The sequence below is a fragment of the Cololabis saira genome, chromosome 10 (assembly GCF_033807715.1).
Source record: "Cololabis saira isolate AMF1-May2022 chromosome 10, fColSai1.1, whole genome shotgun sequence".
NCBI lineage: Eukaryota > Metazoa > Chordata > Actinopteri > Beloniformes > Belonidae > Cololabis > Cololabis saira.
In genome coordinates this window covers 34,235,271-34,252,983 of record NC_084596.1, presented here as the reverse complement: position 1 = coordinate 34,252,983, position 17,713 = coordinate 34,235,271, and the positions used below count along the sequence as shown (strand labels likewise).

The following is a 17,713-nucleotide window of genomic DNA, read 5'->3' as shown; positions in this document are numbered from 1 at the left end:
TTGTACACAGCAGGTCCAAATGTCTGCAAACACATTGAAATTTTCTCATGTAAACCCGAAGCTAATTTAAGTTGCATGATTTTAAACACCAATTTGAAAATAAGTTGACGAAAAGTCATTTTGGTTTCTGATGTTTTCAGGTCAGTAATTGAATGGTAAATAGTTTGTAGTTACGTCCATCATCTTAACCTTGTCAGGCTTCTGTAAAGTACTTTATAATGAATAAATTCAATTGAACACACTCGTACCTCTATAATAAACTCCATACAGCGGCACTTTTGATTTCACACAAACCCCCCGATGAGGGTATTTGTGAGTAATGTTGGGTTATAGTGTACCGGCCTACTCTACCTACTGTACCACAGTACAGTACCAAAACCACAGCTGCACAAACCAAAACCAGAAAAGATGATGATGATATCAGAACTAAGTCTTATTGTTCTTTAGAAAACAGACGGGGCTTTTCTCAGGTTCATGGGTAAATTAAAAGTTACTAAAGGGGAACAGTGATAATCATATCCTTGTTTCCAAAGTAAGGTCACAGCGACCAAAGAAGACCATCAGAACATCAAATGACTGACTTATAGAAACTAAACAGATGGAGATTTAGTTAACGTGCAATAAAAGCTCAGAGAGCCGATTATACCCCAGTGCTATCAGAGCCCTGAGGGTAAAAGGTGGGACATTTTTGTTGCACCTCTAATGCATTTGGAGGGAGTAACTGAAATGAAATAGAGTGGACTTTTGTGTATAAGGGTGAGCTGGCGACGCTGAAAACGCTGCTCTTACCAGCAAGAGTCCTGTTATTCAGTCGATGTTATAAAACTGGCCTGCTGTGTGCAAACACACCAATAAGAATCCAGTGTAACGTGAGCAGTGTGTGGGAGTGGCTTTGTTTGATTGGCTACTTACTTTTGTGGAAATTTAACAGATTTTTTACACTTTTAATTATAAAGCTAGTTAGTAAATCCAAGATTTTGTGCAAAAAAATTCAAAATTTGTCGTCATTCTTTTTGTAAAAGAGAACCACATAACTATCAAGCATTAACAAGCTGTTGACACATTTCACTTGAACTAAATCCTTACAGGATCTGAAATTATCTTTGCTAAGGCTGAGTTTGTGATGTAGATTAGCTCGCTGAGAGAAATGTCTTGCTTTAGTTGATTAAAATAAACTGGAACTGTAGAAAGCTGTAATGTGTGAATTTACTGGCCAGAAAAATATCCACACCTTTCCCATTTTTTTCATAAGCCTTTTTTTTCTTTCAAACCCTCCTTCCTCGTCCTCGCAGAGGCCATGTCAGCTGGTGACAGCCATGAAGAGGGTCGACTGGTCTACCGTTACGGAGGTGAGCCCGTGGGAGCCTTTGTCCAGCCCAGTCTGCGCCCCCTGATGCCGTCCATCGCCCACGCCATGTTCCTGGACGTTACCCATGACAACGAGTGCCCCATTCAGGTGAGTCCGTTGAGGGTGAGGCTGTATGACTAAAGATAATCGTATGCGTATTTTACTGTACTCTCTGTTTCTCATTGCTAAGGCAGATGAGTCTCAGGTTTTTAACTGCTTGGACTCTTGTTTTACAGCTTCGCTCAGCGCTGGACTCCCTGCCCAGTTCTGCCATCGTGTCTATGGCCTGCTGCGCCACCGGCTCCACCAGAGGATATGATGAATTAGTACCACACCAGGTCAGTTCAAAAGACACAAACAGTTGCTGCTGTTCATCATAATTTCATCTTATCGTGTAGGACCATGTAGGACACATGGTTCTTAAAAAATAAATAGATAAAAATTCAAAAATTCCCAATTTATACAATTCTGGTGCATTGTAATCACACTTTTATAACAAATAGGCTTCAAGCTGGTGATTGCCAATTTATTACTTATTAGTTAATTGAATTAATTACTTAAAATGTGTCTACAATATTAGAAAATTACAAAGAACTGTAAAAATCTCACAAATAAAGTCTTTACTGTTGGAAGATTGCTACCTTGTAGAATAACAGAACCAGTACCGTTTGTCTTTATTCACTTTTTGCAGTCAAACCAGCAGCAAAAAACTCTACAGTTGTAAGATTTCTCCGCCCTTTATAGAAGCTTATTTGATGTTTAAATTTGGTCTTGGAAGGACCCGATTGTTTCACTGCCAATTTGTCTTTGTTATTATGCCGAACTTTGTGATGTGAAACAAACAGATAATACATGAGTCTATGGGGGAGATCTTGGCTGCAATCGTCCCAGAAGGGGCGGAGCCGCTGGTGGCATGGCTGCATACTGAGGCTCTTTGTTCACCTGTAATACTGTATTTCCTATATTCATTTTCCTATACAAATCCTCTTTAATCCAAAATTTTTCCCCCAAACCATTGTATTAATTGTATTTAATAATAGCATATATGAATAAATGGTTCAACGGTACCAATCAATGGTACTGGGTTCTACTGCACCAGTTGCCACCTGCACCACTCTTCCAGGAACTAACAAGCTTGTTTGTGTGCAGATATCTGTGGTGAAGGAGGAGCGCTTCTACCCCAAGTGGAATCCATCAGCAGCCGCCAGCTCCACGGGGGAAGTTGGTTTCCAGACCGGTGTTATTGCCGGGAAACTGGCGCTAAACAAACTGCACCAGGAACTGGCCACCCAGGGATTCATGCAGGTGCAGTACTGTTCTGTAACACTCTGCAGATGAAGCAGTGTAGCGCGGTGCTCATTGGTCTCACGCTTGTTATCAGGTCTACGTAGACCAGGTGGACGCAGATATCGTTGCTGTTACTCGTCACTGTCCCAGCACCCACCAGTCTGTGGTAACAGTGAGCAAGACGGCCTTCTGGAACCCCCAACACCACCATTACGACATCAACTCCCCACCCATGTACATACCTGGTACGACGACGGCATTGTCAACCTGATGTTAGATGTCAAACATGTGTTCATGTTTTTTTGTGGTATAATATTTAACATTTAATTGCAGCAGGATTTTCTTGGTGAGTTTGTTGAACATATTTCAGTTCTGAGACTTATTATTTTGGCTCTGTCTGCAGGTCAGATAGAAGAAATTATACTGGAGGCCAGGACGGTGGAAAGGCATGCTGGGAGTTATGAGAAGGATGAGAAATACATCAATGGCATGCCAGAATACACAGTGGAAATAAAAGAGCATATTTCGGTACAAACTGTTGTAATCAGTTCTGCTGTCTTTTGTATTTTATGTACTACTGACACGGCCTGATGCAATCATTTATCAACTTTTTTATACTTCATAAGACTAATGTGAACGTGTCATAATGAAGAGTCTGGTTTTAAGTGCAGTTATGTTGTGTGCACAGCTGGAGCAGAGCTCGGTGGTGAAACACAGTGGAGTGACATCCAAAGGCAGATCAGAGTTTGTGCAGGAAATTCAATTCCAAAAGTTCACACCTGGCAGCACCATCGCCTTCAGGTAATGGGCACGCACAAATTCTGCATCAGTGGTGTTTGTATGTGCGTTGAGCCACAATTTTCAGACACTTTATAATTACAGCGTATGTAAACTGTATCTGAATGGATTCCATGTTGCTGTCATTTCTCATTAATTTTTCACCTGTTTTCTGCTTGACAGAATTAATTTGGACTCCAAAGCTCAGAAACTGGTGGGTGTGTTGCGCTACTATCTGTCCCAGTTCAGCCCGAAGTACAAGAAAGGCAGCGTACCGGATGATAACACACCAGCAGCTCTGCAGAAACCCCTGGCGCAGTGAGTCCACCCTTTCTCTCGCCGCTCATGTTATACAAATACATCAGGTGTTGTCAACCTATTTCAACCATTCTGGAATATAATGTAGTCTAGTTTTCATAAATTAAACACTGCAGCATAATAAAGGGATGAACACAACATTGTTTTAAGTTTCTCACTTTTAAAAGTAAAATGTGCAGATTTGATGCATCTGAGTCAGTTAACAAGTTGCAGTTCTTAATCAGTAGTTTGAGATCTGAGATTTTTCAGGAAGAGGTGCACATGATCTGATGAGTTTAATCTGGTGATGTCACCTTGATTACAGGACAGCAGGCACACTTTAGTGCAAGTTGCATTGAGGGATTTTTTTCCTTCCTTTTTTCTAAAGAGTAAGTGTTTAAAGAAGAAAAATACTTACTCAAGTTTTTTTGTAAGTTGAAAAGCTACCAAGTTACCAACATAGAAGGAAACAGGATATATATATATTGAAACAAACAATGTCACATGTACTGTTTGATGCAGTTTGGGGTGTTGATCTAGAAAAAGATCATAAGATAAAGATGCATGGTGCTACTAGATGCAGAAAGAAACACAGTGACGTGTACAGTTTGCTTGTAAAGCTGCAGATGTGAACTTTAAAAACCTGTGAATGTCACAGGCTGATGTCCAAGCTGACGCTGGCAGACATGAATACGCTGCTGTTTTGCTGTGAATCAGAGGAAGTAGAGAACGGTGGAGGCGGTTACGGTATCCCCGGCTGGGAGAGCCTGAAATATGCAGGACTTCAAGGTCACTGAAAATTTTTTTGCTACCACTCAGATTCTGGTGCATCTATTGTGTGTGTGTATGTGTGACTTGAAAATAAAAAAAATGTTAATCTCCTTCCAGGTCTGATATCAGTGTTAGCTGATATCCGTCCCAAGAATGACCTGGGTCATCCTGTGTGTAGTAACCTCAGAGAAGGAGACTGGCTCATAGACTATGTCTCCAACAGGCTGATAAACAGGGAGGGGCCCCTGGCACAGGTGAGCAGCAGCATAAAGGAGACAAATGATGATGCCTCTTTTGCCATGTGACTAAAGACTTGCATCACAGTAAGATTGACATTTCTGCAGCAGAGCACCTTTTGCAACATTGTTTTTGCAGGTTGGTCAGTGGTTGGCAGCCATGTTTGAATACCTGAAGCACATGCCGCGCTACCTTATCCCTTGCTACTTCGATTCAATCATTGTTTGTACTTACACTGCAGCCCTGGATGCAACTTTCAAACTCATGTCAGGGTAAGATCTGTTTGTGTGTGTATTCGTGCCTTTTGAGCCTATCTTTGAGGTTTTTCATCACTGACCTTAGTTCTTTTGATAATCATCTCATTTACAGAACTTCCAGGATTTTAGATATAAACTGAAGGTTGGGAATTAGTCTGTAATTCGCTGTAATTCGAATGTCTGGGTCAAGAGAGTTGTGACTCTTTATCAGGCTGGCTACAGTGCTGAACAGAAAACGTGGATTATTTTTATAAACTTCATTGATGATAATAAGCTGTTCTAGCATGCAAAGGGCTTTTTTATGAGACTATGTTTAAAAATGTATCTGCAGCATTATCAGATGGACATTTGCTAAAATAACGTGCGCTTTAACAAATTAATTTAATGTTAAATTCAAATGTTTAAAAAAATGGGGAGTTCACAGGCGACACATTATCAGTTTCCACACCATTAGGCGAGGACGAGAGCGAGAATGATTAAAGCAGAGTGTTGATTAATTTCCTTTTTGCGAGATGCCCATCGATTCTACAAGAAAATTAATAGCTAACTTAAAGCTATCACTGTCAATGTCCATATGAATGTTAAAGTCACCCACTATGAGGACTTTGTCTGTGCGGATCAATAAACCAGAAAGGAAATCTGAAAACTCAGACAGAAACTCTCGATAAGGGCCAGCAGAGGGCCGGTACACTACCACTAACAAAACATGAAACATTTTATGAGAATGTATATTGATCATTATAAAAATGAAATCGTAGGTTTACAAGAATAACGTTTTTTTTGTAAATCTTTTGTAATTTTTCCAGAAAGTCATGTATGATGATATGATATGGTTTTAAAAATGGGACACAAGGAGGACCTCACTGATCTGCTGATTGACGAATAAGGAAACATTTCTTTTGACACATCAGCATCATGTTATCAGTATCAAGACCTTGAAAAACAACATATTGTGCTGAATAGTGTACTTTCAGCCTCAGACCCAAACAAACTGATGTGTAATTTTAGATACATTCTCACAAATCCTCTCATAGAAAAAAACATTTATTTTTGTCAGAACATGCTGCCTTTAATTGTGATTTTGTGAAAACACATTTCTGTTTTAAAACAGCTTCATTCAGAATGGTTCCACCTTCGCTCGTCACCTCGCACTGGGTTCTATCCAGATGTGTGCTGTTGGACGCTTCTCTGCTCTTCCACCCATTTCAGCAAAATTAGCGGACATCCCATACCGCATAAGTCCAGTAACCGGCCAGAAGGAGCAGTGCTGTGTTTCAATGGCTGCAGGTAGACGCTTTGGTCTTTCTTTGAAACCTTTACTGGCATAAACAGAATTTAGAGTTAAATATTATGTGTGTTTTTTACTGTTTTAACTGATCTTTCTTTTAGGTCTTCCTCACTTCTCTGCGGGTATTTTCCGTTGTTGGGGCAGAGATACTTTCATTTCTCTCAGAGGACTGATGCTTTTAACAGGGAGGCACATTGAGGCACGGTATGTTGTTTGTAAAAGTCTAAAAAAAAAAAGCCCAAATCACTGTCACACAGTGTCAGCATTAATCAGGTTTGTTTATTAAAGCCTGCAGAAGCAAGCTAAAATAATCTGGTTTATCGTGGTATCCATAGAAACATCATCCTGGCTTTTGCCGGGACTCTGCGTCACGGTTTGATCCCCAACCTGCTGGGAGAAGGTCGCTGTGCCAGGTTCAACTGCAGGGATGCTGTGTGGTGGTGGCTGCAGTGCATCCAGGTAGGTGGAGACACACGCTGTAAAACGCAGAGAGACGTCACATTGGATTAAGTTAGGAGGTAGAGGCGCTATCAACACAGGCAGCACATGAAGTAGAGACAAGTGTGAGCCCTCCACTTACTTGAAATATAAAGCCATAGAGATGGAAAATATGTTTAATTCCACATGATTGCATGCAGCAGGTTATTAAAGTCGTCAGAATACTAGTCTACTCTTACCTGGGGACCTGCAGTAATTCAGATCTTACACCCCGACGTCTGTGCTTTGATAGTGCAGTCACAGGACAGACGAGGTACATGTTTTAATTTAGACATTCAGTGACATGTAATTTTTGGCAGGTGACAAAAGCCCTTGTGCTTAAGCTGCCTGATGCCAGTAAACAGAACGGTAACTGTAACCGGAGCTCTCGTTGGAAAGGCTTTGCGTTGTCAGACAAGCATTTTAACTTGATGAAAGGTGGATGGGTTCTGACCGCGTGCTGCACATGTCACCCATTGTCGCTCTTCTGCTGGTCTGAGCTTCTTTATTTATTTGATTTTGTCACTGAAAAGATAATTGATCATTATATGATCAATTATATGATACAGCACCACAGCTGTGGGTAATTTGAGGTGTAATTTTGACTTTACCTGTCATGGACATGGTGCATTTGCACGGATTGATATCAGACTTCCTCCACAATTATTACACGCACACATCAAATCAAGGCTTTAAGATCCGTTTACAGCGTGTAACTGAATGAGAGCGTCCGACTATCACGTCGAGCTGCGTGACATCGGACGCTCTCTGTCCACACTGAAACTGTTAAACTCGCGGCCAGTTAGGACAGTCTAATACAAAAAAAAATAAAGCCATGGAATGGATTTTGTCGCAGAAGCTTCTCGCATGGGACACGTTTTGTGTACGACGCAGCCGGCTGCTCTGGCCGGAGCGAGGCTTATTCTCCTCCCCTCCTACACGTCATTCAAGCAGCCAATCAGCGCAGAGCCTCATTATCATAGCCCCCCCCCACCCTGAAAATGAAGCACAGAAAAAGGCTTTAGAAGCGGTAAAACTATAAACACGGCCCACAGGCTGGATTTCTGATTTATGTAGAAAAAACATGCTTTAGATTGTTTTTAAGACATTCAAGGCCTGTTTAAAATATACATTAAATGCCATAATATGTCCCCTTTAATTAAAAGACCTGGCTGTTTTTTTATATTTACATATTTACATATTTATGTATGTGTATGCATATGTATGCGTATATATATATGTAGATATATTAAATATAGTAATAATGCACATATATATGCCTTTGGTTTCTACCGTCATGGTATCAATCATTAATGTGTGCAGACAAGGGAAAAAAAAAAAAAAAAAAAAGACTTGGCTGTTGGAGTGTACCGCCGACACCAGCCAGAAATAAAGATTTTCTTTTCCTTTATATCCAGCGCCAACATTTAAAGTAAGCATGTGTTAAAGTGTTGCAGAGCCGTGTACCGCAGCGTCGGCCCCTGCCAGTGCGTGTGGCGTTATGGTACCATAGAAAATAGGCGAGGGGCTGCTTGTCACAGCTTCGTTGGTGCTGGCGTGTTCTGGTCTTGACTGCATCCCTCTTGTCTTCTACAGGATTACACCAACCATGTTCCTGATGGCCATGAAATCCTGCGCTGCCCCGTTGCACGCATGTATCCGACCGATGACTCTGAACCCCTCAAGCCCGGAGAAGTGGTACGCACACACACACACACACACTCACACACACGAACTGAGAAGCCATTCCCCCTCAGGTTCAGCCCAAGGTTCTGACATGTGACTCTGCTCCTTCACGCTGCACTTTCTTCTTCTCCTGTTTGCATTCGTCTTTTTAAAAACCTCCAACAGCTTGTTTCACCCATAAGGGCTGAACACGCTTTCACACACACACACATGCTCGTGTGCAGGGGCGTAGCACCAGTTTCTGGGCCCCGTACATAAGCCTCCTGCAGGACTTGTGTATTTCTCATGTGTGAGAAACGTTGGTGTGGTCATGTGTTCAGGAGCAGCCGCTGCATGACGTGATCCAGGAGGCTCTGATGCGCCACCTACAGGGAATTTCCTTCAGGGAGAGGAACGCCGGGTCCAAGATCGACATGCGCATGAAGGACGAAGGTACAGCAAAGAGGCGTGTGTGTGTGTGTGTGCTGCATGTATTTGTGCAGTGTTTTAATCTGTATTTAAAAACATTTAAATATAAAGTGATTTTTCCAGCAGCAACAAACTCAATTTTAGTAGACCCCCAATAGTCTTGGAGTTTTGGTTTATTATGGTTTATTGATTGATATTCTTTTATTATTAATAACTTCTGATAAAGAAGCAATCTTCTTTAAAGCTCAACACGGTTTTCAGTGTGTCAATAGTTGCAGAGGACTTGTCTTTTTTTGTTCCCTCAGGGTTTAACGTGTCTGTTAAAGTGGACCCCGCCACCGGCTTCGTGATGGGAGGAAACAGATTTAACTGTGGGACTTGGATGGACAAGATGGGAGAGAGCGACAGAGCAAGGAACAACGGCATGCCGGCATCTCCAAGGTAACATTACGTCATGATTACGTCCCTCGTCGTAACAGTGATTTAAACACCACTCTGCCTTTGGCCTCAGATTTTGAATTTGCATTTGGTTTATTTGTGAATGGACACCTGTATCAGTAATTATGGGAAGGATTCTGGCAGACGTTGTTAATGGTGGATAATTATCGATTTTAGTTATATCAATTTCCTTAGAAAGAAAGGCCTATACTATTACCTACTATAAAACAAGACAAAAATGATTTCACAAAAAATGTTTAATTGTAAAAAAAAGAAAAATAGCTTTGGAGAATTTTCAACAGTAAAGAAAAATACACTCAAATACATTGTTGTGTCGATTTGATTTATCTGAGATTTTAATACAGCTCTTAATGCAGCACTGGACAAATCCAACAACCACAGTAAAACACGTAACTACCAGGCTTCTGAAATGATTAAACAGTTCATGGCGGTCTTGGAGCCGGTTGGAGGCTAAAAAGCCCAAAGACAAAGAATTATCTTATTTTTCACAAGTTCATCAATCCTACTCGCATATGGACTATTACCTTATTAGTAATTCCATTATCTCCACAATCATTGACATTGTAATGAAACCAATCACTATTAGTGATCAACTATTAGTGGTCATGCCAGAAACCAGACAAGGTCCTGGTCCAGTCGGAGAGCTGGGCATCACTTGGTGCGACGTCACACATCAAGGATGAAAGCAGCTCTCACAGCTGCAGCAGACATCCTGGCAGAGGAAACACAACATGCTCAGAAAAACTCTGGATGTTCGATCCGTATCTTAGCAACAGCAGCGTGCCTCGCATCCCCTGCCGGTTCCTCATTTACTGACGATGAGCTGTGAACACGAGCGATTACGGCGCAGGAAAACTTAGCAACAAATACACAGCTACTGTAGAAGTTTGAGGTTTGGGAGCAGCGAACTTCCTTCATCCTGACACATCTGAAACAGCAACACCTCTGAAGCCAGGATTAGGGCTGCAGCTATCAAATATTTTAGTAATCGAGTATTCTACTGAAAATTCCATCGATTAATCGAGTAAACGAATAAAACACATTTTTGTTTAGTTAAAGAGCAATTATAAATATACAGACGATGTTAGATGTTAATTGACATTACATGAGACCTGCTGTATTGTAGCACATTAGTCATCAGTGCTACTTGATGTTTTTTCCATCAATGACTACAGAGCTAACATTGAAAACTACCCAGTTAGCTTTATTAGGTTTTTATTTTTCACCCTCATCACTCTACAGCTCTGTGTTTTTACAGATGAAATGCGTTAGCCACGCATCGACAGTAGTCAGCAAGGTACCCTTACGTTAATTTCATTAATTAGCGCTACGTTAACTTAATTTGACCGTGTCTGGGGTGACGGTCCTCTGCTCTCGGAGTAAACAGGGTGTTGGTGGAGATGCTGCAGCATTGAGGACGTACTGTTGTGGTATCAAGCGCTGTCTTACAGTGAAAACGTGCAACAGTGTTGCCTTGGTGTCCAGCTTGAAATGCTCCCACACTTTTGACATTTTCTGCCTTTTCTTTTAGTTAAAACCAAATATATCCACCGCCTCTTTCTTCTTCCTTTCTGTGCGCGGCGTCAGCGCGTTGTGCTGCATTAAACGTAGTCCGAGCGAAACACCTTCTTTGAGCTGCAAAATTGAACGATTCCTCGAGGCAGAGAAAATTCCTCGATCAATTTTTGTAATCGAATTACTCAAATTATTCATGGAATCGTTTCAGCCCTAGCCAGGATACAACAGTTGGGCACGTTCACGCACAGCCTCGTGGTGCAGCCAGCGCTGCACTCTCAATGTACCCGCTGAGTTTTGATAAGTGCCCACAACTTGTCCATTTTATCTCCCGAAGCCCCCGTTTACCTAAACGACTGAATCGAGGATTCAGATCTCATTTTAATCCAAAACAAGGGTCTGGTCTTGGACTGTCAAGAAGATGGATGTTATGTCTGAAAGATCCATTTCAAATAAAAACATCGATTTTAATGTTTTCTCTAGTTCTTTTGCGGGGGGTGATATATTGGCATGAGCTTCTATCGAAGCACAATTTAAGTGAAATTGAAGTCAGAAAGTGCAGCACTTAAGAAGATTACAAGATTACAGCACTTTAAAACTACTTCAGTACATTTAATATTTGGATAAACATCTCATCTGAAACACTGACCTTTGACCCACACAGTTCGGACATACTTCTTATCTTTTAGATGTTTTGTTGACTAAAGAATGAAAAGTATGTTTTGTGTGTTTGTCTTGGCCCAGAGACGGATCAGCCGTGGAGATCGTCGGCCTCAGCAAGTCCACTGTTCGCTGGGTCTTGGAGTTGCACTCCAAAGGCCTGTTCCCTTATGATGGCGCTAAAGTCCACAGAGACGGTATTAACGACAGAATAGATCGTTTAGACTCCGGGTGATAGCCGGCTTGTATATCTGAGATATACGCGTGTGTTCTGTTCCAGGTAAGGAGGTGTTCATCTCGTACTCCCAGTGGAACCAGCAGCTGCAGCAGTCCTTCGAGGCGGCGTTCTGGGTGTCCGGGCACGCGGACGACCCCAACGAGAAGCGCCCAGATTTGGTGCATAAAAAGGAAATTTACAAAGACAGCTGTGGCGCTTCCAGCCCCTGGTGTGACTACCAGCTGAGACCCAACTTCGCCATCGCCATGGTGGTGGTAAGCACAAAGCTTTTGGAGCCCGTTCCTGCTCGACCAGGACCAGGACTCACGGATAAACAAGTGTCTGCTGTGTTTGTGTGACAGGCCCCAGAGATGTTCACAGTGGAGAGAGCGTGGAAGGCTCTGGAGATCGCTGAGAAGAAACTGCTGGGACCTCTGGGAATGAAAACACTGGACCCCGAGTACGTCTTCCTCACACGCCTGTCAGATTTATAGACTGTTTAACATCTTTGCTGTCAGCTATGTCCAAGTTGTGAAGAAACGTGGTTCAATCGCTATTATACTGGCATCATATGTTACTAGTAATCAGTACTCGAGTTGTAAAAAAAGATCAGGGGGGATGGTGGATTTTATCATATGGGGACAGATAATTTGTGCTAATTACAAATAATATAATATATTACAAATAATAGCAGTGACCAAAACACCTGCAGAAATACTGCAGGAATGACATAGCAGCAGTTAAATTTAGCTTTCTGTAAGCTTTAAATATCCACTGGGCTTACATCAAATACATCAAAACACAACAATAAAAAACACTTTTCTGAACTTATCAATATGACTCTGTCCTTCACATGATAAGTAAACTGGATCACTGCAAAAACTCAAAATCTTAACAAGAATATTTGTCTTATTTTTAGTTAAAATGTCTCATTTTAGTAAAAAAATCTCATTACACTTAAAACAAGACTCATCACTGGAAAAAACTACATTTTTCACCTGTTTCAAGTAGATTTTCACTTGAAATAAGTAGAAAAATCTGCCAGTGGAACAAGATTTTTTTGCTTGTAATGAGAAGATAAATCTTGTCCCACTGGCAGAATTTTCTACTTATTTCAGGTGAAAATTTACTTGAAACAGGTGAAAACTGTCAAATAAGTTATTTTTCAGGAGGGGATGCCATCCCCCCTCAACTCCAGTACTGCTAGTAATAGTAACTAGTAATAGTACTGACGATATCTGTGCTGTTGTAGTGACATGGTGTACTGTGGCATCTACGATAACGCCCTGGACAATGACAACTACAACCTGGCGAGAGGCTTCAACTACCATCAGGGACCGGTGAGTGGGACCGTGGCCGGACCGCTGGTCTCTGCACGAGCAGATAAATCACATCAGTCCAGCGCCACATGGTTTAGTTTCTGTTTTATGGCTCAGCACACGTGACGATGAGCAGGGGCTCTCAGAAGATGTCATCGTACGGTGTGTCATAAATCAGAACAACTACACATAACAGACTGTGTGTGTGTGTGTGCAGGAGTGGGTTTGGCCAGTCGGCTACTTCCTGCGCGCTAAACTGTACTTTGCCAAGAAGTTGGGGGCGGAGACTCACGCCAAGACGGTCATGCTGGTGAAAAACGTCCTGTCCAAGCATTTCACCCACATCGAGAGGTAGGGTGTATTTATTTTTCTTTCTTTAGTTGCAAATCAGAGAAATTGTGACACAACCAAAAAAACTGCAAGAACAAAAAACAAAGATCAACATTTGTGTTTTTTTCTCATGGACTCACTGATTTCTTTAATCTTGTATAATTGCTCACACGTGTTGACCTCAACCTTGTTTCAAGAGTTCAGATGTGTGTCGCTGTTTTTCCTGCCAACGGGCCTGTTTTTGTTTCATGTTTGCCTTCATCGTCTCACTGAGCAGCTTACTCCAGTTACATGGACCGTTTCATGAAGCCCCCCGCTGCTGCTCAGCCCTCAGTGGGCTAGTATCACATGGAGCCCCTGGTTACCTGCAAACAATCAGTTCAACTCTTCATTAGTTTTCTACACCTGTCAGTATTCCTGGACACCATAGCACCACTTGAAGCTTCACTTCATCAGGCTAGTTCAGGAGTCAGCAACCCAAAATGTTGAAAGAGCCATATTGGACCAAAAACACAAAAAACAATAGGTCTGGAGCCGCAAAAAATGAAAAGTCTTGTATAAGCCTTAGAATGAAGACAACACATGCCGCATATATCTATATTACCGTAGTTACAACTGGGGAAAGATTTATTTTTTTCATTATGCACTTAAGAGAAAAAAGTCGAAATGTCGAGAAAAAAGTCAAAATGTTGAGAAAAAAGTCAAATGTTGAGAAAAAAGTTGAAATGTCGAGTAAAAAGTCAAAATTTCGAGAGAAAAGTCAAAATGTCAAGAAAAAAGTCGAAATGTCGAGAAAAAAGTCAAAATGTTGAGAAAAAAGTCAAAATTTCGAGAAAAAAGTCGAAATGTCAAGAAAAAAGTCAAAATTTCGTGAAAAAAGTCAAAATGTTGAGAAAAAAGTTGAAATGTCGAGAAAAAAGTCAAAATTTCGAGAGAAAAGTCAAAATGTCAAGAAAAAAGTCGAAATGTCGAGAAAAAAGTCAAAATGTTGAGAAAAAAGTCAAAATTTCGAGAAAAAAGTCGAAATGTCAAGAAAAAAGTCGAAATGGCGAGAAAAAATTTGAAATGTTGAGAAGAGGAAAAAAAAGGGAAAAAAGAAGAAAAACAGGAAAAAAAGAAGGAAAAAAAGAAGAGAAAAAAAGGGAAAAAATGGTCAAACATTTTTGAAAAAGCTCCAAAGAGCCGCATGCGGCTCTGGAGCCGCGGGTTGCCGACCCCTGGGCTAGTTGCATAAATGACAGGCTGCAGGTTTGATGTCCTGAAGGAACGTTGGTAAAACGGAGAAGTCCAAATCTGTCTCTGGTGTAATATTGAAATATTGGCTCTCGGTGCATCTCGGTCCAGTCTTTGTGGAGCCTCCGAGTCTTGCAAAACATTTCTCCCTTCTCTTCTTTTTTTGTGGATTACGTTGCTGTTGTCAAAGCCAGTATTTCCCTTCTCTCTTCTGACCTACAGAAATAGATGTATCTGAACTAATGAAACAAGGGGAAGTTGAAAATATGAGCCTATCTTGGGTTCTTACTGAAATAAAAAGTAATTGTATTTATCAGGAATCTTTCACATTGTCCGTACCAATTGAATTCCTCTGGTTCTGGTTGTACGTCCTCCATTCATAACTTTCTGTGACGTCTCCTACATGTGACGTCGTTGGTTTCAGTGCTTTGCCCCGTCCTCTTTCTCCCCAGATCTCCGTGGAAGGGCCTGCCAGAGCTGACCAATGAGAACGGCCAGTACTGTCCCTTCAGCTGTGAGACCCAGGCCTGGTCCCTGGCCACCGTGCTGGAGGTCCTGTACGATCTGTGAGGGGAGTGGGACACACCGGAGGCCCCGGCGCGCTGGAGCTGTGCAGCAGCTCCCACCTCTGCTGGCGTTGGCTACAGTCACATCCTCTGTAGAAAGAATAAAAAAACACTTTGTAACAAGGATAAGAGTAGTAGCATAGATGTTATTTCAATGTTTGCCCTCACAATAAACTAACACTGGATAGTCTATATTTTTCACAGCGTTCTAGGTGATCTGTCCTTTTGAAAGTTCACACATTTTCCTGAGGTCATAATGAAACCAGAGCAACGTGCTTTGGTCAAAATAACAGAGATTCAGAAGTGAGGGGAGTTTCTTCTTTTAAGTTTGTGTCACAGTTTTACAAACTGCTTCTGAGGTGAAGCAAACACAAGACTAGTGTGGATTTGGGTCGGTGCCCTTTGATGGTTTCTGGCCGCTGTCGTAGCACCGTAGTGCAAATCTCAGTCGCTTACACAGCCCACACTGCCTGACCTTCTGATTCGGTGGGTTCTTCAAACACCAAATCCACGCTCCCAAGCTTAGAAAGTGCCATAAACACCTGACGACCGTTGTTGTCTTTGTAGTTTTTGTAGCCAGTATATTTGCTGACTTTTGTTCTTTACTTTTCACACAATAATGTACAACAGTTTAAAGTAACAAATGATGCACATATTTGCTTAATATAGATTAAACAAGGAACAAGGAACAAAGACTTGTTGACTTGTCGACAGTAACTCATAGAAACTCATCGTCATCGTGAAGCTCAGTGGTAAAACTTTACAAAGATCCTTTGTGTTTGTGGTTTTTAACGTGTCTCACCAGACCTGCATCCTTTTTGTTTGGTTTATTCACACTTTTGACACAAATGACTTGTGTGAGCAGGTTTCATTTTTAAGTGCACGTCCTGATTGTCGAGTACGGTTTGGAGTAACCGCTCGGTCGTGCCAGAGGCTTTCTAGTTAAGGAAATTTATACGGACAAACATTCATTGAAACTGCTCTCACTATTATATTTCTCTCTTTCTGTCATCTGTCAATGAAACAAGTATTAAAGGATGTGAAAAGCAGCTCATACGCCAGTTAATCGAGCCGCTGCTCTGCACTTGAAATCCTGATTTCCTAAACACAACAACTCTGGTGTCAGCTGTGTTTGTACAATCACTGTCAGAGGAAACTAATGTGAAGCACGTGTTTGATCGCAGATCGATGTAGCTGAGCTCTCGCTCAGAAGTCATTCAGCCACCGAGGGGATGCACCCACAGATCCAAATATATATATATATATATATATATATATATATATATATATATATATATATATGTGTGAACTGCTAACAGCAAGTTGGGCAAGCGAGGAGGCAAGCAAAGGTCAGAGTGGGGTCGAAGGTCTGCAGCGTAATCAGGAAGCAGAGAAATGTGTGAACAAAAGCAAAAAGCAAAAAAGAAACGAGTCATTTACACAAGTTATGTTCGTTATTTATAGGTACGACTCACGGAGATCACATTTGTTAACTCAAACTCCGGAAATTGTATGAAAAGCTTCAGATGAACTCCACCCCCCCACCTGTCTCACAGCTGATTGGTGCTCCCTGAGGTTTCCAGTGCTGTACTCCAGGGCTCATCTCCATTTCACTAATGCAGAAAGGGGATTTCCAGTTTACATGACATGGTGTGCGTTTCTGAGAGGGAACAAGGAGGACGACAGATGAGTGCAGCGGGCAGAAATCCTGGTTCCGTATAACTGCATTTCTACCACATCTGTGGTTCTCTTTGGATTCTTCAGCCTGTGTCAAACATTATTCAGGGATTTACTGGATAAATGTTGGACACTGAGGGTTCCCCCCCTGTTACAACTGCAAAATATCGTCACGTGCACTTTAATCACGCTGTATTCGTCTGTGTGTAATGGTGATGTGTGTACTTGTACGGCAGTGCTGAATAAACTATTGTAGGACTAATGGGTTGCCTCCATCCTTGCACGTGTCCATATTATTCCACCTGCTTGTTTAGTATGCAGTGGTTCATAATTACTAAAAAACTATTACTTTTGTTGTCCTTTTTTGTGCAAATCCATCAAAATTAAAGATTGAACTGTTGTGGGGATTTACACGAAAGCCAGAGCTGTATTTTTAACACTGTGACCAAACAACACGGTCCAGGACCAGAGCCCATTCCTTGATGAGGAAAACATCATGGCCACTCCACATCAGGATGTGGAGCTGCATTAGACTGCTTTAATTCATATTGCATCACACACATCCTCAAGTAGCTTTATCCGCTCCTGAAATCATTTCAAATGTCTGCTCTTCACCTTCGAGGATCTCCATAATCTAGCTCCTCCAAAGCTCTCAGATCTTTTGTTACCTTACACGCCATCTCACACACTCAGATCTTCCTCAGCCTCCCTCCTCTCCTCCCCACCTGCCTGTTTGTCCTCGATGAAGTCAGGTACTTTTAGCTGATCTGCCCCACAACTCTGAACCCCTCCTCTTCAAGATCCCCGTACCATTCACTTTCACATCTTCAAATCTCACATCCAGACTTCACTTTTTCATTTGGCATATAAGATATGAATGAAAGAAAAATATATTAAAAACAAA

The 17,713-nt window shown here is 41.6% G+C and overlaps 1 protein-coding gene across 2 annotated transcripts in view; it reads left to right on the top strand.

Moving 5' to 3' along the window:
• Positions 1 to 16,666, top strand: part of agla (amylo-alpha-1, 6-glucosidase, 4-alpha-glucanotransferase a) — a 38,162-nt gene extending 21,496 nt beyond the window's left edge. For both annotated transcript variants that reach the window (XM_061732693.1, XM_061732692.1), the window contains exons 14-35: positions 1,293 to 1,456; positions 1,585 to 1,686; positions 2,498 to 2,653; positions 2,730 to 2,880; positions 3,039 to 3,163; positions 3,324 to 3,436; positions 3,596 to 3,730; positions 4,368 to 4,498; positions 4,598 to 4,734; positions 4,856 to 4,989; positions 6,086 to 6,261; positions 6,364 to 6,466; positions 6,598 to 6,721; positions 8,336 to 8,437; positions 8,746 to 8,857; positions 9,139 to 9,274; positions 11,552 to 11,664; positions 11,748 to 11,959; positions 12,047 to 12,144; positions 12,937 to 13,024; positions 13,221 to 13,354; positions 15,019 to 16,666. In XM_061732693.1, coding sequence (XP_061588677.1) covers positions 1,293 to 1,456; positions 1,585 to 1,686; positions 2,498 to 2,653; positions 2,730 to 2,880; positions 3,039 to 3,163; positions 3,324 to 3,436; positions 3,596 to 3,730; positions 4,368 to 4,498; positions 4,598 to 4,734; positions 4,856 to 4,989; positions 6,086 to 6,261; positions 6,364 to 6,466; positions 6,598 to 6,721; positions 8,336 to 8,437; positions 8,746 to 8,857; positions 9,139 to 9,274; positions 11,552 to 11,664; positions 11,748 to 11,959; positions 12,047 to 12,144; positions 12,937 to 13,024; positions 13,221 to 13,354; positions 15,019 to 15,136 — 2,864 coding nt within the window. In that variant the 3' untranslated portion in view covers positions 15,137 to 16,666. The remainder of the gene's footprint in view (positions 1 to 1,292; positions 1,457 to 1,584; positions 1,687 to 2,497; positions 2,654 to 2,729; positions 2,881 to 3,038; positions 3,164 to 3,323; positions 3,437 to 3,595; positions 3,731 to 4,367; positions 4,499 to 4,597; positions 4,735 to 4,855; positions 4,990 to 6,085; positions 6,262 to 6,363; positions 6,467 to 6,597; positions 6,722 to 8,335; positions 8,438 to 8,745; positions 8,858 to 9,138; positions 9,275 to 11,551; positions 11,665 to 11,747; positions 11,960 to 12,046; positions 12,145 to 12,936; positions 13,025 to 13,220; positions 13,355 to 15,018) is intronic.
• Positions 16,667 to 17,713: the final 1,047 nt, after the last annotated feature.